Source organism: Staurois parvus, unplaced genomic scaffold (genome assembly GCF_062004578.1).
Source record: "Staurois parvus isolate SC_StPar_1 unplaced genomic scaffold, SC_StPar_1.0 ptg000009l, whole genome shotgun sequence".
Taxonomy (NCBI): Eukaryota; Metazoa; Chordata; class Amphibia; order Anura; family Ranidae; genus Staurois; species Staurois parvus.
Genome location: NW_028317805.1, coordinates 185,689 through 211,123, shown reverse-complemented (window position 1 = coordinate 211,123; position 25,435 = coordinate 185,689). Strand labels below are relative to the sequence as shown.

At 40.0% G+C, this 25,435-nt stretch overlaps 1 protein-coding gene across 1 annotated transcript in view; it reads right to left on the bottom strand.

Annotated features, from left to right (window-relative positions):
* Nucleotides 1–25,435, bottom strand: part of LOC149474198 (alpha-2-macroglobulin-like protein 1) — a 91,688-nt gene that overhangs the window by 32,234 nt on the left and 34,019 nt on the right. Inside the window, exons 11-20 of the mRNA XM_089669693.1 lie at nt 22,382–22,531; nt 19,438–19,596; nt 17,199–17,286; nt 16,873–17,122; nt 14,666–14,891; nt 5,123–5,249; nt 3,724–3,845; nt 2,754–2,814; nt 2,586–2,669; nt 499–675 (exon numbers count right to left, since the gene is read on the bottom strand). Coding sequence (XP_089525819.1) covers nt 499–675; nt 2,586–2,669; nt 2,754–2,814; nt 3,724–3,845; nt 5,123–5,249; nt 14,666–14,891; nt 16,873–17,122; nt 17,199–17,286; nt 19,438–19,596; nt 22,382–22,531 — 1,444 coding nt within the window. The remainder of the gene's footprint in view (nt 1–498; nt 676–2,585; nt 2,670–2,753; nt 2,815–3,723; nt 3,846–5,122; nt 5,250–14,665; nt 14,892–16,872; nt 17,123–17,198; nt 17,287–19,437; nt 19,597–22,381; nt 22,532–25,435) is intronic.

The following is a 25,435-nucleotide window of genomic DNA, read 5'->3' as shown; positions in this document are numbered from 1 at the left end:
GTATTACCTCCAATGACCACCAGCATAAGATGTGAGACCCATTACAATAAATAATTACTGGCTTGTAATACTAAAAATGAGCAGTTCCAAGTATTTCTGCTAAAACTGCCAATGCTCTCAGAAAGAAATTTTTTATGTCAGGTTTTAAATTGCCATAATTTAATTGGGTGCTAAGCTCCAACTCTTTGTCTACCACAGTAGGAGAAGAACCAACAATGGATTTAGGAAGCAATTAACGTGTGTCATAAACTGAGAACCTGAATTGTCAGGATTGGGAAATCCATCTGTAAGTATTTCTAGGATCAGCAGGTTTAGTTTACAGACAGGTTACCAGTCACTTGCTACTGGCTGTAGACCAGTGTAATTTAACAACTGAGAAAATGCTATATGTAATTTCCATTGTTCCACAGTCACATTCTGCACAGAAATCAAAAATGTTTCAACTTCAGTGGTACATTCCACACTTTTGCGTCTAAATGATAACAAAATGTCTCTCACCTTTCTCCATGAACTCAGTGGCTTTGCTCTTGATCTCATCAGTCAGCTGATTAGTCTTTTCCAGATACTGCATAACAAAAATATTGGGGGCAAAGTGTACCATGTTCTGCTCCCCACACCCATATGGCATAGTCAACAGCTGGTCCAGATTCTGCATGGCTGTACCCATCATATCGCCTACAAGAAATAGAATGTGCACCAATATGGGTTTGAAGAATTGCTAACAAATATCATGTATGTCTACTGTATAACAGCCTTCATCAACCAGGGTTCTTTGGAAACGTAGGATTCCTCCAGTGGTTTCTAGGAGTTCCTTAAGCATGAGCTACTTCTTCCTCTTAGATGAGTAACCACTGACAACAATGATATTTTTAGCTCTCTGAAAGTTGGAATTCCTCCAAATGACTACAAATGTAAAGTGTGTTCTTCCTGATAACCATCATACTAATATACTGTGAACTATAGATATAGAAATTATTAGTAGGGTTTCCCTGAGTATTTCAAGGATTCTCCCATTTTAAAAAGGTTGATAAAGGCTGGTATAGAGCAGTATCATATTTTGTCATATCTACCTGTCCATAATTCAAAGTACAAGCATTCATTCAAATCAGTTTGCTTAGATTGACCCTTTATGACAGGGGTGGAAAATTCAATTTAATCATAGGCTGCATTAGCATTATGGTTGCCCTCAAATGGCCAGTTGTATCAGTAGGACTTGATGTTCAGATCTCCCCACTCTTCCTTACATCAGATGTCAAGAGCCTCCCGCCAATAGAAGTCAAGAGTCCCCCACCCTCTCTTACATCACAGTGCACCCCTTTTACTTTGTGCTACTGCCAGGACGAAGCTGGGAATCAGAAATTGCAAGGTCTGCAGGAGGACCAGGGGAGAGCTGAAGTCAGCTGCTTGAGTCTGCTGAATGCTGAGACAAGGGGAGGTGGAGACAAGGGGGTGCTGCGGCTGCACAGAGAGGCACAGGATTTGTTGGAGGATCTCTGTCCTCCTCTCTGCTGCTGACTGCTGGGTCAGGAAAGGGGGGCAGAGACAAGCATCTCCACAGCTTCACGAAGAAGAGTAGGATCTGGTGGAGGAGGTCTGTCCTCCTCTCTGCTGCTGACTGCTACGAAAAGGTAAGGGTGGAGATGAGGGAGGTGCTATAGTGATGGAGACATGAAATGGCCTGGTGGGCCTGATTCACCCCTTGTGTTTGCCAGATGTGCTTTTTCATATTCTATTATTCTTCTGAATGTGACATACATTTCTTTCAACGGGACATTTGTGACCAGAAATCCTTGATATCCATATCCCTGAAGCATGAACATTAATATGGATTTCCCTCCAATCCCCAACATACTGTGTGGCTTTACGAGCCTCCACTCTTCTCAAAAGTCTCTAATCATGGGGTTTGCATTTTATGAAACCAGGTACTGATGTAGGAATAGGAAGGTCTGTCTCACAATCGGCATTCCAATTGACCCTGAAGGTGTAAAATAGGGTTGAGAGGTAAAGATTTTGTGCAGGCCACTTCAGTTCCTTCACACCAAAATGCTCAAACCATATATTGATGGAGCTGATTTTGTGCACAGGGGCACACTCATTCTAGAACAGAAAACAACCTTCCCCAAACTGTTGTCACAAGGTTGGAAGAGCAGAGTTGTCTAAAATGTACTTGTATGTTATAACATTAAAGACTCTTTCACGTGGGCATTTACCTGCATATACTGGATTCTGGTGGAAAAAAATCAGTGGGTTCTTGCAGCTAGAATGACAGGTGCATGCAGATGGCAGGAGCCAGTCAACCTGTCTAAAGTAATGAAAGATTGACAGCAGCCATCGCTGTTTGCATGTAGGTGCACACCAAGACACAATCAGATGCGTCAGAGGTGTATTATTATTATAGTGTATTTTTATTACATTGTAAAGATTGACAACCACGGGGAAAATCAGTCAGAATAAGACTTGGTAATTCAGCTGTCAGACTGGTTCATTGATACTGCTTTGGTTTTGAGCGATTTCTGGATGCACATTTCTAGTTTACAGGATATGCATCGTATGCAATTATGTAATCATTTAGTAGAATTTTTTACCAAATAGGGTCACATATGCTCTCTCAGAATCCTTCAGAGTATCTTCTGGAACCTTTAGGGAGAATTCCTCTGGTGTTGCCTGGACTAGGGTAGGAGGAGATGAAACTTAAAGAAGTCAAGGCAGTATCATACAGATTTATAAATCCAGATACTAAGATCATTCTTTACCTTGCCCCACTGGAATGCAAATCATGAAATTGTGAGATTTTTCCACCAAGACACCACCAGGCTGAAAATATAATACAGTTGATGGACTAGATTTATGAAAATACAAATAACATTCTTGGTGTTTATACATTCATTGTGCATTATTCTGGGCTCACATTAATAAAAAAGTCCTATTATGTTTCTGTGTATATTTTATTCCTGTATTGTGTTTAGGATTAAAACAATATTTTTTTACTGCATGGCCTGTAGCTGGAGCTCTAAGCTCCTATTTATGTGATTGCCAGACTATCTCAGCTGCTTTTCTAAAAAAAAACAAAACACATTGTTGTTGACAGCGCTCAATAGCTCAAGTTCAAATTTGACACACAATTGAATGACTGCTCCCCCTCTCTCCAGTCTTTAGATTTCCATACAGACATTAAACTTAAAAGACTACAGAGAAAGTCTTAAAAAAACAAAACCAACAAACAAAAGACTACTAACAAAATCCCCCTTTAGAAAACCCATTAGGTTCTGTGACACCAGTATCCTGGATGTACGCTGTATTAAATGTTTGTTTGGTAAAATAAAGATTTTATATAAATAGTTGAAAAACTACTATATAAATAGGATACAAGAAAAACATTTAAACCTTGCATTACAGTAAGGCAGCCTGTTCATTGTAAGTGGGTTGTCAATGCACCTCAATGGAAATTTTAAGGCATCTGTACCCTTTTTCCAGTGCACCACAATGTTTACATTTCACGTTTGTGCATTGTCATGTACCTAAAAATAGGTCCATTGTGGTGCAATTTGGATGTGCAATGGGGTACCATTCAAATTAAGAAGCACTGCAATGCACCACAATTTGTGTGTTACACAATCCTGGCATTCTTTATTATAATCCTTTATTATACCAGTCTGAACTGTGCAGATCGTCTAGTGCAAGGAAAAACACAAACGACAATTTGCAATTGGCCAATCAACTCACCTTAACAACAAGTGGCTTGATGATGGTGTCAGTATTCCCTTGCTTTGGAACAACAGGAATCTCATTGTTACACATGTCTGGTGTGTTTATTGCCTCTGTCCTCACTGTAACGTTCACTTCCCCTAGATCAGGATACAAAATAGAATGGTAAAATATTGATCTAATACTAACCATCTATTACATTTGTTGGCAGTACAACTGGTTTTGTGAATAGCACTGTGTCCTTGCACCTCTGGATTCCTGGGGTTGGCTTTTATTAAAGTACTTGTAAACCTCAGACATGAAATATGAAGAAAGCATATCCCTCTATTGTGTGTACTTTTCTCATTAAGAGCACTAAGTATCATTTCTGCCTGCAGCTTTGTTCCTCTGCTATCAGCATGAGTCACTTCTGACAAATTTTCCTGACACCAAGAGAAAAATGGTGACAAGGGAGGGACCTCCAGCAAATTGACAGCCTCCGCTCTGTTGCTGTGAGTTGTGTAGGGGGGAATGTGACTCTTCCCTCCAATCAGCTCTCACAGCTCTCCTCACTGAGCTCTGGAGAGTGTAATTTTAGCTCACTGCCCCCTTTTTTCTGAACTCTCAGACGAACTTTAAAAATTCAGCACTTTGAATGGATGTAGAGAAGAGAAGACTGTAGATGGGCACGTACAAATTATGTGGGAGGATTTGTTACATCTCTGTGTAACACCTGAGGCCAGTCACTTCACTGGGTATGTATGAAGGTTTACATCCACTTTAAGGAAACAGTCTGCATTAAAGTCCATCTCTGAAGAGAACAGGGCTTTGTTACCTGATCCTCCGCTTGCCTGACAGCCTGCGCTCTCTTCTACTCTGTTACACTCCAGCAGAGGACTGTCCCATTGCGTCCTCATGTACATTGAAACATTATAGGCCCCGCATTGGTCTTAGTGACTTCAGAGGACCTGCAACTGCCGGAGCATAGGACAGAAGAGGCTGTGAGGACTGGTTTTACAGTCTTGATGAACCTTCAAGAAACTAATTCAAATGGACTATCACACTGCAGGGTTTTTTAAAAAATTTTAAATCTTGAAGCAGAACTAAACCCACCGATTTTCCAAAACAGTTATATATTCAAAGTATGCCAAGAATGATAGCTTCTGCTCTCAATCAAGATGTCAAACTATCAAATGGCTGAGGTCATAAGTGTTCAAAAGTGCAGCACCATGGCAATTGGCAACTGCCGATCAAACCAAAGCTAAGATGGCAGCTTCCTTGCCTGTTAGCTTAACCTGCACCTGTCCTCTAACCATAAAATCAATGTGCTTTGAAACCAACCTGTAAACAGTGTTTGGGTGAAGAGACAATGTTAATAAAGTATGGTACATGTGGCACTATGGAACCAGTAAATGGTACATGAGCCAGAGTATCTCACCCAGCTTGCTGGCTGTCACATTCCAGTAGAAGGTTTTGCTCTCCTCTGCACACAGGCAGCTGCTGTACTGACAGTTGGAGCACATTTCTTCTTCCAGTTCAAAAGAAGGCAGCAGGTCAGTTTGAACCTAGAACCAAAGAAATAATTTCATAACAGGATATATTTGTCAAGGACTCTGAAGGTACATTTATTATTATTATTATTTTTTTTCATTGGAACTGAACAACTGAGGCTCCTGACAACTATTCCTCCAGCCACAGCCTTTGGTTGTGGTGACATCCATTGAGAACTGAAAACTCCTTGGCTATGGTGGCACATGGGACTTGCAGCCATTCTATTGACAGTTCTCAAATACTATGTGAGGATATTGAAGCAAAAAATCTGATAGGTTGCAATGAAAAGGAACACAATTATGTTAACTCACCTTAAAATCTAGGGCAGCCTACTCAACTTTTTTCCCCAGAGGAACCTTTGAAATAATTTGCAGATCTCAGACAACCCCTGCTAAGACCAATTCTTTTGGGGTTGACTGCTAAAATGATCATTGGTGTAATGCACCTGGCTCTGCTATTTAGGATTGGTGCTCAAATTATACAGGCAGGAGGTCAGTCAGCCATGGCTCAGGGAACCCCTAGCAAACTCTAGAGCAGACTTTCAAAACTTTTCAACACAGAGGAACCCTTGAAATAACTTTTTGGTCCCAGGGATCCCCTGCTAATAATTTTATATCTACAAGGCATGATACATTAGTGTGATGGTCAGTGAGAAGAAAGCTTCTTACACTTGTGTACTTTGGAAAGAATTACCCCCTTAGAGATAGCTAAAAAGATCAATGGTGTCAGTGGGAACTTATCTGATAGGCAGAAATTGGTCATTACACAAGGAACCTCTAGCAATCTCTGGAGGAACCCCAGGGTTCCATGGAACCTTGGTTGAGAAACCCTGCTCTAGAGGAACCCTGGTTAAAAATGGTTGATTTGGGGTTAACCCTTGTTTTACCCATCACCTCCCTTTTTGCTCTCTTTCAGCAGTGACTGGTCCTCTTCTCTCCATAGTTGTTGTAAGCTGTCTCATATTTTGCAACTGCAGGTGAAATGCACCTTTCAAATAGTTCTGGATGATTTCAGAAGTGTCTCAAACTGATGTTAAACTAATGTCAAACTAATGTCATGAACTCAAGCATAAAGCCAGTTGACGCAGCCCTAAACCTGCTATTAGATAACAGTTAGCCCAGGCAGAGTTTACAGGTACTTATGAGCTTACAGGATTTCTGGCCAGGTCAACAGGTTTTCTTTTGCATTTATTAACAGATATAAGGCTAGATTTCATGGCAACTGGGAAACCTCACCTATGTAACCATTGTGGTTGAGCAAAAACTGCTAATTGGTCTGAAAATGAAAATGTTGGAAAGATTGTGTCAGTAGCCAATAAGGACCATTTCGGTGGACAGGAGAATGGCTTTCGGTACAGCGTAGCCTGGGCCCAATGTCAAGCTGAAGCAAAAAAAGAAAGGGGCACAGATTGTTTTCTGGCTCACAATAATGACAGATATCTTGCGGTGCTGCTCTTAAGCAGGACTTTTATGTCTAAAAGTTTAAAATAAAGCATGGATCCACTTTAGGTACACATGTTTTTATTAAATGTCAGCACTTTCAACACCATGGACTGTGAGCTGTAGATGTTTTACATTAAACTGCAGTCACAGGCATGACATTTTCCCCATTCCTCTTTGCAAAATAGCTCAATCTCTGTCAGATTGGATGGAGAGCATCTGTGAGCAGCAATTTTCAAGTCTTGCCGCAGACTGGATTTAGGTCTGGACTTTGACTGGGCTATATGGGCTGTATGCTTAGGGCCGTTGTCCTGCTGGAAGGTGAACCTCCCCCAATCGCAAGTCTTTTACAGACTCTGACAGGTTTTCTTCTAAGATTGCCCTGTGTTTGGCTTAATACATCTTCCCATCAACTCTGACCAGCTTCCATGTCACTGCTGAAGAAAAGCAGCATCCCCACAACATGATGCTGCCACCACCATGTTTCATGGTGGGGCTGGTGTGTTCAGGGTGATGTTCAGTGTTAGTTTTCCGCCACACATAGTGTTTTGCTTTTAGGCCAAAAAGTAAAATTTTGGTCTCATCTGACCAGAGCACCTTCTTCCACATGTATGCTGTGTCCCCCACATGGCTTCTCGCAAACTGCAAATGGGACTTCTTATGGCTTTCTTTCAACAGGCTTTCAATGGCTTTCTTTTTGCCACTCTTCCATAAAGACCAGATTCGTGGGGTTCACGACTAATAGTTGTCCTGTGGACAGATTCTCCCACCTGAGCTATGGATCTCTACAGCTCCTCCAGAGTTTTCATAGGTATATTGGCTGCTTCTCTGATTAATGCTCTCATTACCCAGCTTGTCAGTTTAGGTAGAATGCCATGTCTTGGTAGGTTTGCAGGATTGAACCATGCTCCATGTTCAAAACTTGGGATTTTATTAATAACATAATTCTGCTTTAAACTTCTCCAAAACATTAACCCTGACCTGTCTGGTGTGTTCCTTGGCCATCATGATGCTGTTTGCTGCTTACTACTGTTCCCTAACAAACCTTCACAGAACAGCTGCATTTATACTGAGAATAAATTATACACAGATGGGCTCTATTTACTAATTAGGTGACTTCTGTAGGCAATTGGTTCCACTAGATTTTAGTTAGGGGTATCGGAGTAAAGGGGGCAGACTACAGATGCACATCACAAGTTTGAGATATTTATTTGTAAAAAAAAATTTGAAAACCATTTATCATTTTCCTTCCACTTCACAATTACAGGTGAAACTCGAAAAATTAGAATATCGTGCAAAAGTTCATTTATTTCAATAATGCAACTTAAAAGGTGAAACTAATATATGAGATAGACTCATTACATGCAAAGCAAGATAGTTCAAACTGTGATTTGTCATAATTGTGATGATTATGGCTTACAGCTCATGAAAACCCCAAATCCACAATCTCCGAAAATTAGAATATTACATGCAATCAATAAAACAAGGATTGTACATAGAACAATATCGGACCTCTGAAAAGTATAAGCATGCATATATACTCAGTACTTGGTTTGGGCCTCTTTTGCAGAAATTACTGCCTCAATGTGGCGTGGCATGGAAGCTATCAGCCTGTGGCACTGCTGAAGTGTTATGGAAGACCAGGATGCTTCAATAGCGGCCTTCAGCTCTTCTGCATTGTTCGGTCTCATGTCTCTCATCTTTCTCTTGGCAATGCCCCATAGATTCTCTATGGGGTTCAGGTCAGGCGAGTTTGTTGGCCAATCAAGCACAGTAATCCCACAGTCATTGAACCAGGTTTTGGTGCTTTTGGCAGTGTGGGCAGGTGCCAAGTCCTGCTGGAAAATGAAGTCAGCATCCCCATAAAGCTCGTCTGCGGAAGGAAGCATGAAGTGCTCCAAAATCTCCTGGTAGACGGCTGCATTGACCCTGGACTTAATGAAGCACAGTGGACCAACACCAGCAGATGACATGGCTCCCCAAATCAACACAGACTGTGGAAACGTCACACTGGACTTCAAGCATCTTGCAGTGTGTGCCTCTCCATTCTTCCTCCATACTCTGGGTCCTTGGTTTCCAAATGAGATGCAAAAGTTGCTCTCATCAGAAAAGAGGACTTTGGACCACTGAGCAACAGACCAGGTCTGTTTTTCTTTAGCCCAGGTAAGACGCTTCTAACGTTGTTTGTTGTTCAGGAGCGGCTTGACAAGAGGAATACGACATTTAAAGCCCATGTCCAGGATCCGTCTGTGTGTGGTGCCTCTTGATGCACTAACTCCAGCCTCAGTCCACTCCTTGTGAATGTCCCCAAAACTTTTGAATGGCCTTTTCCTGACAATCCTCTCCAGGCTGCGGTCATCACTGCTGCTTGTGCACCTTTTTCTTCCACACTTTTCCCTTCCACATAACTTTCTATTAATGTGCTTTGATACAGCACTTTGGGAACATCCAACTTCTTTTGCAATTACCTTTTGAGGCTTTCCCTCCTTATGGAGGGTGTCAATGATGGTTTTCTGCACAACTGTCAGGTCAGCAGTCTTTCCCATGATTGTGATTCCTACTGAACCAGACTGAGAGACCATTTAAAGGCTCAGAAACCCTTTGCAGGTGTTATGGCTTAATTAGCTGATTAGAGTGGGACACTTTGAGCCTAAAATATTGTACCTTTTCACAATATTCTAATTTTTCTGAGATTGTGGATTTGGGGTTTTCATGAGCTGTAAGCCATAATCATTACAATTATGACAAATCACGGCTTGAACTATCTTGCTTTGCATGTAATGAGTCTATCTCAGCAATGGGCAAACTACGGCCCGCGGGCCGTATACGGCCCGGAGGACCTTTTAATCCGGCCCGCGGAGCTAGGCTCCCACTAGGCTCCTCTCACAGTCCGCCCTGAAGATCAGTGTAGCATGAAAATCTGTCTCCTATGAGGATCTGTCCCCCTCGACGTATCTGCGCATGTGCCGGAGATCACCGATCGGCTGCTAATGCCTGAAACTGGCACATGCGCAGATACGTCGAGGGGGACAGATCCTCATAGGAGACAGATTTTCATGCTACACCGGAACGGCGCGGGAACACGGCGAGAGGGCAAAGGTAAGTGAATTGACACAGGGGGGACTTGGGGACTTAATATGGGGGATGAATTAATATGGGGAATGATTTACTATAGGGGGGATGAATTACTATATGGGGGATGAATTACTATATGGGAGATGAATTACTATGGGGGATGAATTACTATATGGGGGATGAATTACTATGGGGGATTAATTACTATATGGGGGATGAATTACTATGGGGGATGAATTACTATGGGGGATGAATTACTATATGGGGGATGAATTACTATGGGGGATGAATTACTATATGGGGGATGAATTACTATGGGGGATGAATTACACTATGGGGGATGAATTACTATATGGGGGATGAATTACTATATGGGGGACGAATTACTATAGGGGGACGAATTACTATATGGGGGATGAATTACTATATGGGGGATGAATTACTATGGGGGATGAATTACTATATGGGGGATGAATTACTATGGGGGATGAATTACTATATGGGGGATGAATTACTATATGGGGGATGAATTACTATGGGGGATGAATTACTATATGGGGGATGAATTACTATATGGGAGATGAATTACTATGGGGGATGAATTACTATATGGGGGATGAATTACTATGGGGGATTAATTACTATGGGGGATGAATTACTATATGGGGGATTAATTACTATGGGGGATGAATTACTATATGGGGGATGAATTACTATGAGGGATGAATTACTATGGGGGATTAATTACTATGGGGGATGAATTACTATATGGGGGATTAATTACTATGCTTACTATGGGGGAATATTACTATACTTACTATGGATGACACATACACATCATTCATCTACTCTTGGTCCGGCCCCCGGGTCCAATATATGAACCCATTGCGGCCCTCAAGTCAAAAAGTTTGCCCACCCCTGGTCTATCTCATATATTAGTTTCACCTTTTAAGTTGCATTACTGAAATAAATGAACTTTTGCATGATATTCTAACTTTTCGAGTTTCACCTGTATGTGCTAATTTGTGTTGGTAAATCACATAAAATCCCAATAAAACACATTTACGTTTTTGGTTGTAACATGACAAAATGTGGAAGTTTTCAAGGGCTATGAATACTTTTTCAAGGCACTGTATATATGGGTGGAAGACAAAAACTAGCTGGGTTCTTCCAGGGAATGATTGTGAAAGATCAATATTTCCAGGGAATTCTGATTTGGTCAGATGTTGAAGACTCTCCTTGACAGAAATTATTATTATTATTATACAGTGTTTATATAGCGCCAAAAAGTTTGCTGAGCGCTGTACAATATAGTGGGGGACAGTACATGAGACAATACAGTAACAAAACAATATATGAGAGGTTCGAGGGCCCTGTTCTTTCGAGCTTACAATCTAGGATACTGCATTTATCTATTTTATCATCTGTGCTTTAATTCAAGCTAAATAAATGTATTATTCTTTTTGCGAGTTGTTGAATTATTGCTTTGCATAAAGCTGTCTGAATAGTTAACCATGTTAACTTGTTATCAAACAGATTATAACAAGGAGTTTAACCCTTTGTTACAGACTTGTACCTAAATGCAAGTTGTGGTAATCTATAAACTGATTCCTATGTAAGATAAGCATAATTGTTTTGCTCCATCTTATATTAACCAGTTCACGTCCTTAAACTGTTTTAAACTGTTTTGGACTTGAAGTGGTTAAAACAAACTAATGGCTGTTCAGTAAAAATGACCTGGGTAGCGATACAGCCACCTGATCACTGTTAATATAATGAGAAGGGTGAACCTTCCCCCGTTGGTGCTCACGATGGTTCCAGGGCTTTCCTGTTCTTTTTGAATATCTGTAAACTGCAGGAATAGTTAGATCCAGAGGAGAGGATTTAGTCTCTTCCAGTTTCAGACCTGTCGAGGAAGCAGATAATCAAGCATGTCCTGTGATTGATTATTTGCAGTAAAGGGCATAGAAGATATTGGGGTCCTAAAAGTCAAAGAGTTCCTGTCACCTGCCTATGCTATCACATAGGGCACAGGTGTCAAACTGGCGGCCCATTAAGCATTGCAAGGCTGACAGTTACAAGCCTGACTCCCACAGGAAGATGTATGATGGGACTTGTAGTCCTACAACAGCTGGAGGGCCATCAGTTTGACACCCCTGACATAGGGGTTTAATGAAAAAAAAAATTAATAGATCCCCCATTCCTCCTGCGCATACACAAAAATGCAATTACAATTGTAGATCCTCAGTGGTGTATTTAGATTTTGTGCTGCCCTAGACAACACAACACAACACAAAAATTGAAAGCCCCCCCCCCCCCCCCCCAAGACACCAACCAACACCCTCTACCCCTGACCCTCTGACCCCCTCACTCAAGAAAGCCCACCCCACCGAGAGAGAGAAAGACACTCACATTCACAGCTCTAGACATCCCCTGGAACAAGAGTCAGACTCTGCATACACCAGCAAGCAGTCCGCAGCCTATCTCAAATCCCACCTGGTCCCCTTGCTGCATTTGTCTCTTCTTCTGTCCCTTCTTCCGGGGAGCAGTGCTGCCCACCTGATAAATGCCGCCCTAGGCAAATGCCTTGTTTGCCTTGTGGTAAATACACCCCTGTAGGTCTTGCACTTGTATGTAAACAGCAATTGCACCACACATGTGAGTTATCACTGTGAACATCAGAATGAGAGCAAAAATTCTAGGGCCACAATTCATAGTTAACTCTATACTGATAAGCTGTAACAGCTTTTAAATGGTAATTCCACTGTCATGAAAAAAAAAAGCAAATAAAGCAAATAATATAGCATATATACCTGTACAGTAGTCATATTATAATTTAATGTTAATGAAAAAATACCTCTCCTTTTGTAAAAAAAAAATAGCTTTCCTTTTCAATCCACAGCTGCTATAATTTTCTAGAAATTCAATGCAATGTGGTAACCTGGAGGCATTCTGTGCACGGCGTGCAGAACGCTCCCCAGAAATGGCATTTGCTGCTTGTGTGAAGAGCTCTGCACTAGGATACAAGTTAAGTTTTAGGCATCCTCTGCAATAAAAAAGGTCACTCTTTAGTATGACACTCCCTCATTTTTCTCATCAGAACCCTGAAAGTGCACCAGCTGCTTGTAATGAATTAGTCACTCCCATTCAGAATCAGTCCTGCACAACACATGATCTAACAAAGAGCTATTCTTGAGAACAGATTCCAGTAGGAATTTGCAACAAAGATCCTTGCAATGTATATTGATCTCCCAGAGGGGATTGTTTTTTTCTAAGGAAAAGTGGAGCTACTCTTTAAAGTGAACAAAGGAACACAGCGCCTCTAAATATGTACTGTAATAGTATTTTAATAAGAAGATAAGTAGTAACTCACCAGGAAGCTGCCTGATGAAAGAGTGCGCCGGGCGACGCTCGTCCCGTGCATGCTCAGAAACGCATCGCACATTGATGACATCAGACGCCGAATGTGACCGACCTCAGACATCTTTGGAGACTCTGCCAGGCTTCAACATCTATGCTACACATACACAGCACCATCTGCTGGTGGACCTAGGCTATCTCCTTCTGGTACAGTCACCCAACATCTGGCATAAGACGATTTACCTCTCCACTACATGAGCCTGTTTTTAATTTCTAAGATGTGAGTTACTACTTATCTTCTTATTAAAATACTATTACAGTACACACTTAGAGGTGCTGTGTTCCTTTGTTCCTTCTACAGCAGAGTACGCTTTGCTCCATCGCAGCTTGCCCTCAGTGCCTACTGGACTACCCCTGCCCATTGAAACTTCCTACTACATACATGAATTGCTACACCATGTGCCTGCCATTCTCCTTGTACTGACTTTTCTTTAAAGTGGCATGTTCTTAGGTACTATAGTTTATTGCCATTTCACAGGCAATATTGAATCTTGACATGTTTGGTAGCTATTTATGTGACACAACATCATCTTTTATATTTTAAGAAAATTGGGTATTATGTTAGCCCTTTTAAGTCCCTATTGTTGATATATCACAGCTGCTTCTCTACTATCAGAACCTTTATTCAACATAGAGTGGTAAAAGAACAGGGCCACCAAAACATAATATTTTAATGTCTAATGGATTTGGATGTATAGAATAATCCACTGGTTTCTTCTTTGTTATGTCCTTTGTCATTTCTTTGGCATGATTTCCTCACCTGGGTGTCATGCTCTGCATCTTAACCATAAGCCAAATCTAAAATCTAAACCGATTCACTTTTTTTGGTAGGTATTTAACATGGTAAAATTCAAATAGTGACTATAAAATCTAGCAACAAATATATAACATCTTTTTACTGGCCTCTGTGCTGAAGAGGGTAATGCCAGCAACCATGAAGGAGATGTCCTAGCATTGGTGTTCTCAAAAGATAAAAAGTTGGTATTTTATTCACCTCAATGGGACTAAAATATCATTTTGTGACTTAATCGAGCTTGAACTGTATGATTAATCATAATGGAGTAGATAAAACATTATTAAACTTTTTACCACAGAGAAACCATGAAAAAAATTTCTAGGTCTTGGGGAATCCCTGCTAAAATGAATTCATTGGGGTCAGTGGGGTAAAGTCTTATATTGGTGACCTGTGGGAAATACCCCCATTTTACATGGTGATCAGAGTAATGCCCCCTTACAGAAAGCTATAAAGATCCATTGGTGAATGAGGCTCTGCAAAGAGATGTTTGCCCTGGAACTTTGCAGCCACTATCAAATGAGAGGTCAACTGGCCATAGCTCAAGGAACACCTAGAAAGCTCTTAAGGAACCTTAGGTATGAGTATGATCCACAGAAACCTAGTTGAGACTGTATAGGATTGTAAAGTATAAGAAATACAATAAGAAATAATAAGAAAAAAGTCTTCCATGATAATCCTAATTGGTATTAGTTGGTTTTACCTTTATACACTGCTGCAAGTAGTTGAACACAGAAGCCTTTAGAGTAAAGGACTCTCCTCTAACTACAGAGTATGGCAGTGCAAGCTCCACAAAGAACGGTTGGAAGACTCTGAGAGGCACAGAGGGAGACAAGCCAAATCCCTTGGGTCCCATACACATAGCTCCTGCCTTCCAGTCTGTGATGGTGTCAGGAACTTGCCGATGGAGCTCTACAACGCCAGAATCTCTAAAACATACAGCACATCATTTTTTAAAATACATCTTTAAAGCCCAAGTCTAGCTTGGGAAAAAACTACATAATGCACAGCATATTTTATTTTAAACAGCATATTTATATAATAAAATTCAGCTCTGGAGGTTCAGGAACCTCACATGCCCAATAATAATGTATACATATACTCCATTATTATTGGGCCACTTTATTAGGTACACCTGTTCAATTGCTTGGTAACACAAATTGCCAATCATCCAATCACATGGCAGCCACTCAAACCGAAAATCAGAATGGGGAAGAAAAGGTATTTAAATGACTTTGAACATGGCATGGTTGTTGGTGCCAGATGGCAGGTCTGAGTATTTAAAAAACTGCTGATCTACTGGGATTTTCATGCACAACTATCTCTATGGTTTATAAAGAATTGTGCAAAAAAGAAAAAAATATCCAGTGAGTGGCAGTTGAGTGGATGAAAATGCCTTGTTGATGTCAAAGGTCAGAGGAGAATGGGCAGACTGGTTGCTGCGACTTTCAGATGGTAGGGTCAGGATTTGGAATAAACAACATGAAAGCATGGATTCATCCTGCCTTGTATCAGTGGTTCAGGCTGGTGGTGGTGGTGAAATGGTGTGGGGGATATTTTCTTGGCACAAGCAAGATACACCTAATAAAGTGGCTGGTGAGTGTACACTGTGTTTTGTGTATATTGTTCATTGGCTTATTGCCGAGCTTAAACACTACCTCTGTCATTTCATTAAGTGTTCTTGCATGGCAAGACCACTTACTGTTATCTCACATATATATTCTTATTATTATAGCCAAATTTACCACCTTAACTGCTCCCACAGTTTTTACACTACATAGACAGTAATATACCGAAACGTGCGGATTGTTCCCGATTGGTGTGCAATTACTGTGTGGAACGTTTCGCCGAATGGTTCACAAATATCAGTGTTTTTGTGGTGAAATTTGATTTTGAACTGTTCTCAAAATGCAGAAAAAAAGGTTTGGTTTAAGGATTAATTTAAAGTTTTGTTTCATGTCACAGGCACCACCAACAAGTCATCTGGGGTTACATGAGTGAGTAATGAGGGGCACACTCAAGAAAATGTCAGCTCTGGACACATTTCAGGTTCTCAGCTGGCACCTTTGATAATCCACAAAAATGTGTTTGAATGATCCATACATGACACAGGAAGGTACCTGTCATCAGTCAGCCTCTGCCTCTCCCCCACACTCTGTTCATCTATTTCATCATTCAGTTTAGGCTCCGTGAGCTTGTAGTAGTGCAGCCAATTTTTAATAGGCCTGAAGCAGATCAGGAACTTGAGGGTGTTGCACTGAAATGTAGGGAAATAAATATTTAACTCCCCTTTCAGCTGTGGAGAAGAGTCTTGAGGGTAGGGGAGAGGCTGATGTTTGCACTCTGTGCTGGGTAGTGCTGTAGGAATGAATGTGAAAACAAGGCCACCTATTGAAACCCCACCAATAATTGTGTGGGGTTTAGTGAAGTTCAGGAATTAGCAGCTGCAGTGATTGAGTTCTATGGACATGTGCTTCAGATGGTGGTGCTAACAGAATTTTTTTGGTTGCTATAACCCACTAATTCACCCCTGGAACCACCACTGCCACCACCACTACTTCTAAAAAAAAGGATCATTATTATTATTGTACAGGATTTATATAGCGCCAACAGTTTGCTCAGCGCTTTACATTATAGTGGGAGACAATACAGTAACAATACAGTTTAATACAAGAGGGAGTTGAGGGCCCTGCTCCTTGGTGCTTACAATCTAGGTAAAACTGTGGGGGATGGAGTGGTTGGAAGCGTAGAAGATACCAGTATTAGCAGAGGGCGGGATAGGCTTCCCTGAAGAGATAGGTTTTCAATGATCGCCTAAAGGTAAGTAGAGTAGGTGATAGTCATAAGTAAATATGATGATACTGAAGATATCATTGACTTAATTTTTAGTAATCAGAGACAGTGACTTACCCAACTGGCTTCAGCTCCCATATCCAGGTCTCTGGAAAGTACTTCCTAATTGACTCTGGCTTTCTTAGAGTTGAGATGCCAGGGACAGCATTAAGTGATGGTACTGCTCCTGGTATCACTGATCCTAGTCCACCAGCCGCCACAACCCCTACTCCAGCAGCAGCTGGTATTCCTACTGGACCAATGCCTGATAAGCCTATAGAAGATCCACCGAATCCTAAACCAGGTCCCACTCCATAAAAATCCATGCCTGTACAAAAGTAAAAAGTTGAATATTATTTTAAAAATTGTAAGCTAAAAGTGTTTCCTAATGAAAAAGAAATTACCTGGGTCATCTGTCTCCAGATCCAGTGAATCAGGGCAAAGCAAAGGTTTTGTAGTTGGAGCACTTGTGATGATATTCAAATTCAAGTCCTGTTATTACAAAAATGAATGGATTTATTGGTAAGTTAAATGTTCACAGAAAATGATACCAGATTAACTCTAATAAACTAAATCATCTTTTAACTCTTTGTACACTGGTGGTAAAATATCCATTCGGTAGTTCCAAACTCTACCCAACCATGTAGCCCATAAATGGGACATTGTGCACTTGTTTCTGGAGTTTACAGCTAAAAATTAATTATTATGAAAGGTACTATGATACTATCGTTTAGCTTTGCACTAGCCACATTTCTGGGTCAGACCTCACAGTGCTGGTGAGTGTATCTTGCTACTGGAGTCCTAAAGATTAGAAAATCCACTCAATTTAGTTTAAAGCTTAACACCTGGCAGGTAATACATTAATTAATGTAAGTGGGTGTTCATTATAGGATAAGTGCAGTTTCAAACAAAGAGCACTTATCCTTTTTTAACCCTCTCGACCAAAAGTACCCCACACCCCCCCTCCGCAGATGCATATTTAACTTGTTTTAATGGCTGTGGCCTCCGGAATTGCTTATATCCTTAGGTAAACATCACTGTGCTAACTGTGCCTGTACAGTAGATCTCCAAAGATTTCTAAAGGGCCATCTCACAAAGCTGGAGGTGCTCTGGAATTGGTCTAACAGAAGTTTATGGGGATCTACTGTGCAGGCGTGGCTAGCTTGTACAAATTTTGTCTTAGGCTTACTAAACCTTACTGTTTATTTAATGTCCTGTGGTATTTCATCTTGTGAACTGTCATATTTCATGATTTCTACAGGTGCCAAAAAGAAAATGTAAAATTTGTGAACAATCTTTAGCTTGTGATTAGAATTTACTACATTGTCATGCTCACATGGATCACTGCCTTTTGACAAAACTGTAGTGTCAACTTGAGTCATTCAACTGTATATATACTAAAGTGCCTAATAGCCATGGACATATCAGTGCATTCAGCTTTACTCTAACAGGTGAGAGTCAGAAATCAAACACCATCCTAATTAAAAGTCAGGAATGAAACATCATCTCAACTAAGAGTCAGGAATGTAAAAAACAGTAAAGAATCTAAATATTGTCCCAACTAAGAGTCAGAATGCTAAACACCATCCAACTAAGAGTAAGGAATCGACATATATCATCCCACTTAATAGTAAGAAAATTAAACACCATCCCAACTAAAAGTCTAAACACCATCCCAACTAAGAGTCACAAATCCAAACAAAGTCAGGAATCTAAATACCATCTGAACTAAGTGTCAGGAATCTAAAGACCAGTGTAACTAAGAGGAAAGAATGGAATTAATTTCCCAGCTTAGTATCAGGATCTAAAACACCATCCCATCTAAGAGTCTGAAATCTAAAGAACAGTGTAACAAAGAGTACTGTAAATAATGTAAATACTTTCCCAATTAGTGTCAGGATCTGAAATACCATCTCAAATAAGTCAGAAGGCTAAACACTATCCAAGAGTAAGGAATCAAAATATAATCCCAATTAACAGTAAGAAAATGAAACACCATCCCAACTAAGTGTCTGAACCACATCCTAACAAAGAGTCACACATCTAAACAAAATCAGGAATCTTAGTACCATCCAAACTAAGTGTCAGGAATCTAAACACCATGCTAACTTAGTCTGAAATCTAGAGTAACTAAGAGTGAAGTATGTAAATACTTTCCCAAGTCAGGATCTAAAACACTATCTCAACTAAGAGTCAGGATGCTAAACACCATCCAAGAGTAAGGAATAAAAATATAATCCCATGTAACAATAAAAAAATTAAACACCATCCCAACTAAAACAAAATTGGGAATCTAAATATCATTCAAACTAGGTGTCAGGAACCTAAACAGCATCCCAAATAGGAGTCAGGTATTTAAACACCATGCTAAATAAGGGTCAGGAGTGTAAACACCATTCTACCCAAGGGTCAGGAAGCAAGACACCATCCCAACTAAGAGTCAGGAATCTAAATACTATCAAAAATAAAGTCAAGACTCAAAAGCCATCCTAATTAAGCACTTAAGCTAAGGAAGACATAGAGAACCTTGTATATACTGTATCCTTGACTGCACATTGCAGTAGACATACTGTAATCATCATAAACTGTACAAAAACTGTGAAAACTGAAAAACATTTTAAACCTTCTGATTTGCAACAGTACCATAAAAAGTTTGGAGATTTCATCGTCAGAAATCTGAATAGCAAAGGGAAATTTATGATATTCTCCAGGACGATTGAGACAACGACGGGGCTCTCCATCTAGGCCTCCAAACACACCTAGGTGGAAGGGAAACTCATAATCATAGAAGAGGGCATGAACCTGTAAAACAAGTATGACAATAAATTAGCCAAAAATAAGTGTAAAAAAGGTGTTGGTTATGGTTATATGAAGGAGGTCCAGTTTAGATTTCCCATTTTTTAAAGAACAATAACACCCAATTGCAATAATAATTCTCAAGTCTTATCTGTGAGTTGTTACAGAATCCTTTTTGCACTTAGTAAATGCTTTCTTTGAGGAGACACGTTTTCTAAAAGCTAAATGACAGCTTAAAGGATAACTCCACCTTTTAGATCATGTTAGAAGATACACACATATTTAGGGTGTAACATGTAACATGGTGCAAAGCCAACCCATGCCCAAACTGGCTCCACCTTTGACAGTGTGCTGGGATTTTTTTCCTCAGTGGCAGCTGTCAATTTTGAATTTTACAGTTGTGCATGGCTCTGCCCATACAGCTTTGTCATTCTTTCAGAGATTTGAGAATGAAATAGATTACAAGTCACATCTGCCTCAACAGCAGACAGACTTGTAGTTATCAGTGGAACACAGTGATGATCACATTCATAGTTCTTCCACACTTCCTCCAGCTCTCTAAGTGAAAGTCTGTACCTCAGTATGGGCAGGGGGCTGGAGAAAGAGTCTCCAGGAGCCCGTGCCTTGCTCCTGCAATCTAGTGATTGCAATTGCGATGCTATGCAGGCTCATTTGCATAAATATAATGCATATATTTATATACCGTATATATATATTTTGTTTTTGTAATATGTGGACTTAGACATAAAGGAAAAATTTTGCTAGACTTCACAGCACCAAATACATGTGGACACCTAGAGTTACAAGTCTTCCCATAAACTAGGAGTTCAGTTAGTTTCAGCTTGAAAAGTGGAGCTCTGGACCTCTACCTTCCATAGCTATATAATTTAGTCAGTGAGACCACCTATCACAATGAGAAGCCAAGAGTGAGGGAAGAGGGAAGGGAGATAGGAGACAGTTGGCGAAAACAAAACATTCTAGGATGAAGTCAAGTTTTTTACATTTTCTTGCCCATGGGTTTTGTGTTCATTAGGGAGATCAGGAAAATTTTGAATGATGTGCATAAGTATGTCCATGTGCCAGGTTTTAGATCTTTGTGTCTGTGCTGAGTAGTTTTGAGAGGTTTACTGTAAAGAGACCTGACACCTGTTCCTCCATCTTCTTTCAGAGCTGCTGCCACTGGGTGTGCAACTTTTCCCAGCACTAGCATTAATCATTCCATCTTCTGGCTGTGTCTAATGCATCCCCAGTTCAGCTGAGTTATGTGAGCACATATAAATTTTAACTTACTGTAAATAAAAATTGTGTTTTATTGTGCAAGATTGTTGCTCTCCCTTTTTAGTTTCTGTTTTTTTAAAGTGGTTGTAAACCCTTATATTTACCCAGTGAAGTGACTGGCCTCAGGTGATGCACAGGGATAGAACAAATCCTCCTATATACAGTAAATTGTGCTTGTGTATCTGCAGTCTTCTTTTCTCTACATCTGTTCAAAGTGCTGAATTTTTAAAGCTTGTCTGAGAGTTCAGAAAAAGGGGGTGGAGAGCTGAAATCACACACTGAAGAGCCCAGTGAAGAGAGCTTTGAGAGCTGATTGGAGGGAAGAGAAACCCCCTGCCTCCACACAGCTCACAGGAATAGAGCTGAGGCTGTCAATTTGCTGGAGCTACCTCCCCTGTCACCATTTTTCTCCTGATGTCGGGAAAACTTGTCAGAAGTGACTCATGCTGATAGCAGAGGAAGAAAGCAGCAGACAGAAATGACACTTAGTGCTCTTGATTGAGACAAATACACTCTACAAAGCGATATGATTTGTTTAGATTTATGCCTGAGCTTTACAACCACTTTAAGCCCTTAAGCATTCCTTTTGCTACTGTCAAGAGACCTGCAGCTGAAGTTCTGTTAACCCTTTATTGGGTTGTGCTTCAGTTTCAGCAGCACAGAGTAGAAGAGATATGTTGGATTTTTTCCAAATTTTTCCACTCTGGATGCGTCCGATGCCTGCCTCACTGCCACATTCTGGGGGTTTCTCCTGCTTGCACGACATCATTACTCTGGCCCACTAGAATCACAGGGCTGCAGCAGGTTGCCAGGCTCCATCAAACCTGGAAGGATGTAGGATGCTGAAAGTTCTGCTGGTGGGTTTCTCTGCAAAAAAAGTCTCTCCTATATGCTCTCAGCCTTCTCCAAATCTCCAAATTCCATCTTCCTTCGCTGCTGTGCTCCGACTTCTTAAAAGAGGTTGGTTACATCCATTCTCCATAGTCCCACTGTATGTAGGAACATAGCCACCCTCCCTTGCTAGCTCCTGAGATGGACTATGGGATTTTCAGTGTATATAGAGTAATGCATATGACCACAACTAGTGTACACTGCTTGTTCCAAACAGAAGTGAAGGGGAAGAGGAAAGGTTTGGAAAACTCACAGAAGATGTTACAAAAAGGTAGAAAACACAGTAAGAAACAAATTTAATAAAAAGTAGATTATGGGGCTACTAAGTACTGGATGTGTATGAATTATTTTTAAAGAACAAGTATTTTGTTTAGTGTCACTTTAAATTTTAAATCAATGATAGTGTAAGCTGTTGTTAGCAGTGGCTGGTCCATCTTTCTGTCCTCTAGCAAAATCTATTAGCTACAACATGAGGTTGGTAAACCAGCTTTGAAACGTTTCTAAACAATACTGTCTAATGTGTATTCATAGGAATTAAGCTTGCTTAAGTATGTGTGTTATAACAATTGTGTAGCAGTCATCACTGGTATTAGATAAAATGCAAAGTATATGTGAAAGTTACTTTGTCAGAAGTCAGCTCAGCTTCGGGTTTCATTAATACCACACTCTGATCCACCACCCTGAGACCACAGAGGGAGCCAGGAGCAGCCTGAACATGCAGAGACACATCTGATCCTGGGAGGACCTCATCTGGGAAGAAGCCGACTTTCACCTAAATAAATAAAATATTTTGTTTATTAGAATTATTATTATTACTGTATGTATTTATGTTGGAACACATTGTTCATGTATTTTTGTGCAACAACTACACCAACTGTATTCAGCAGAGATATATTCTTCAATCAGTAGATTACATAGTTACATAGTTAGTCTGGCTGAAAAAAAGACAGAAGTCCATCCAGTTCAACCATTAGATGGCAATGTTTATAAGTTTGTAGATGAATCTATGATTAAACTGATGATTTAAAGTTACTGTTACCTGTTAGCAGGAAAGCAGCAGATAAACACATGTGGGCTGTGCACTTTCTGTTCTGTAGTGCTATATACAGAATCTCTAACAAGTTATGGGCCCAGACGGAACCCAGATGACCAGTCATAGCCGACTACAGCAAAGGAGTACAAGGCACAGTAACAGAAAGAAGACTGCAACAGAAATAAAAGAAAATGGCCAGTAACACAACTGCAACAAAGCTTTCATTTGCAAATCTGGAAACCAAAACTATTAGTCTTGGAAATTCAAGGAATTTCATGGAAAGGCTGCTAATAAGAGAAGGGTGTGTAAATGTATAAGTGAAGTCAGGCAAAAACACTCTTGAGATGAGTGGATAGAGGAAGACCAGAAAGCTCAGAGCACGATCTCTCTTCATGTAGAAGATGATCAAATCATACATATATGTAAGTGTGAAATTGCTAAAAGTAACAAAGGAAGGATTGCAAAAGGTGCATGAAAGAGCTAATCTCAACAATAAACTGTACTCGATTAGAAAGCTATACCAAACCAATCTGATGAAAGGCCAGCATATACACACTTTGGAACTGGTTGAACACCTGAGAGGTATAGGAGAAGAAATAAAAATTTTTAATGTCGCAGCACTATTAGGGATTTACCAGAAAGTTATGAAACGCTTGTCACAGTACTTGATGCATGTCCAGATGATGAACAGACATTGGAATATGTTATGGGTAGGCTTATGGATGAATATAAGTGTAAAACATAAAGCATTAATAGTGATGGTGCTTCCTCAGAGTCTGCTTGAAAAACAAAAAATAGGAATAAAAGTAGTAACATGCAACAAGAAACACACGAATGCTTTGTGTGAAAGAAAATCTGGAAAGCTGGAACACAAAAACAAACTAAACTACAAAAGGCTAAAAGTGTGAAGATAGAAACTGATTTTTCTTTATATAATGAATATGTTTTTAAACCAAAAAGTTGCACCTCACCTTTGAAGGCATGGTGTGTTGATTCAGGAGCAACAAGTCACATGACAAATGACAGAAATTTCTTTATTCACTTTGACAGTGTAAAGCAGAAGAAAATCACCACAGCTAATGGGCAAATAATGGAATCAGAAGGAATAGGAGATGCTTTTCTTTACTGTCCTATTTTCCAGAGTGTCACCAGAAAGATACCTGTGAAAATTTCCTGTATATCCCTGCTCTTGAAAGTAATCTTTCTTCAGTGAAGAAGCTCACAAAACAAGGCAATGTAGTGACCTTCCAAGATGACGGTTGTGCCATCACAAAAGGGATTATCTTACTTGCAAAGGCTAAAATTACAGAACTGTATCAGCTGAACTGCAATGAAGTGAAAAATGCCGCCAAAGAGGAAAAACATTCAAACTTCATTCACACATGGCACAGATGACTTGGGTACAGACATCCTGACATAAGAAATTAACTGAGAATGACAAGTGGAATAAAAATTAGTCCATGTGACTAAATAATACAATGCACCAGCTATATAAAAGCACAGTAACAGCAGAGCAAAAAAAAAAAAAAAACCTCTGGATTTAATTCATTCAGATCTTTGCAGTCCAATGGAAAAATCAACTCCAGGATAGGAGAGGTATTTTCTTACTTTTATAGATGATAACTCCAGGTATACTACATGATATCTGTTACACAACAAAAGTGAAGTACCAGAGAAACATGAACAGTAAGCAACACATTTTGGGCAAAAAGTGTATTGCACACAGACAATAGAACTGAATATACAGGTGATAACATACAGGCGAAACTCAAAAAGCAAAGCATAATATTTCAAACTACTATATCATATAACTCAGAGCAAATCAGGATTACAGGAAGAATATGAGAGTGAAAGAACCATGCTGTTGGATGCAGATATGCCAACCACATATGGGGGGGAGGTAATTATGACCACAAGCTATCTCCAAAAAATCGACTACCAGGAAAATCAACTAAAAAAACTAGATATGAACTATGAAATGTAAAAACCCCAAATCTGAAACATCTAAAACATTTTTAAAATCAAAGCCTATGTGCACATCCCAAAAGAAAAACGTACAAGCGTGTGGGAAGCTTGCGCAAAGGAATGTGTCTTCAAAAACAGCTAAAATGGTACAAATGAATGCTCAAAGGAAATAGCAGCTAGCACAAAAAGGTGGCAAGCCAACCTGACAACAGACCAAATAAAAAAGTAATAGTGTAGCGTTCAAAGTATTAAAATGACAAACACAGAAGTAATAGATCAATATACCTCAATACATCCAAACATGTTGATGAATAAATAAACAAAGAGCCCAGAGATGAAGTATATTGTGCAGTATTTTATTAATAAAACCGCCAACATATAAAATATATCCATGTAGTAAAACAAACAGTCCTGACATACTAAGATGGCCACAAACCAGGCTGCAGTAAAATTGTGAAATCCACCAGAAGCAATAAAGGCAAACCAGCCAAATATATATCCTATCTTGCTCACATAACATTAAAACCAAAGCCAGATTAATGGGATAAGATGCAAAGACTTCCAACCCATGAGAAACAAAAGTGGATCAGAGTACAGATTTTTAGAACTGAGATATGAAATGGGACTAATATGAGTAGTTGTTTATGGAGGGTGTTGGAATACATTGTTCATGTATTT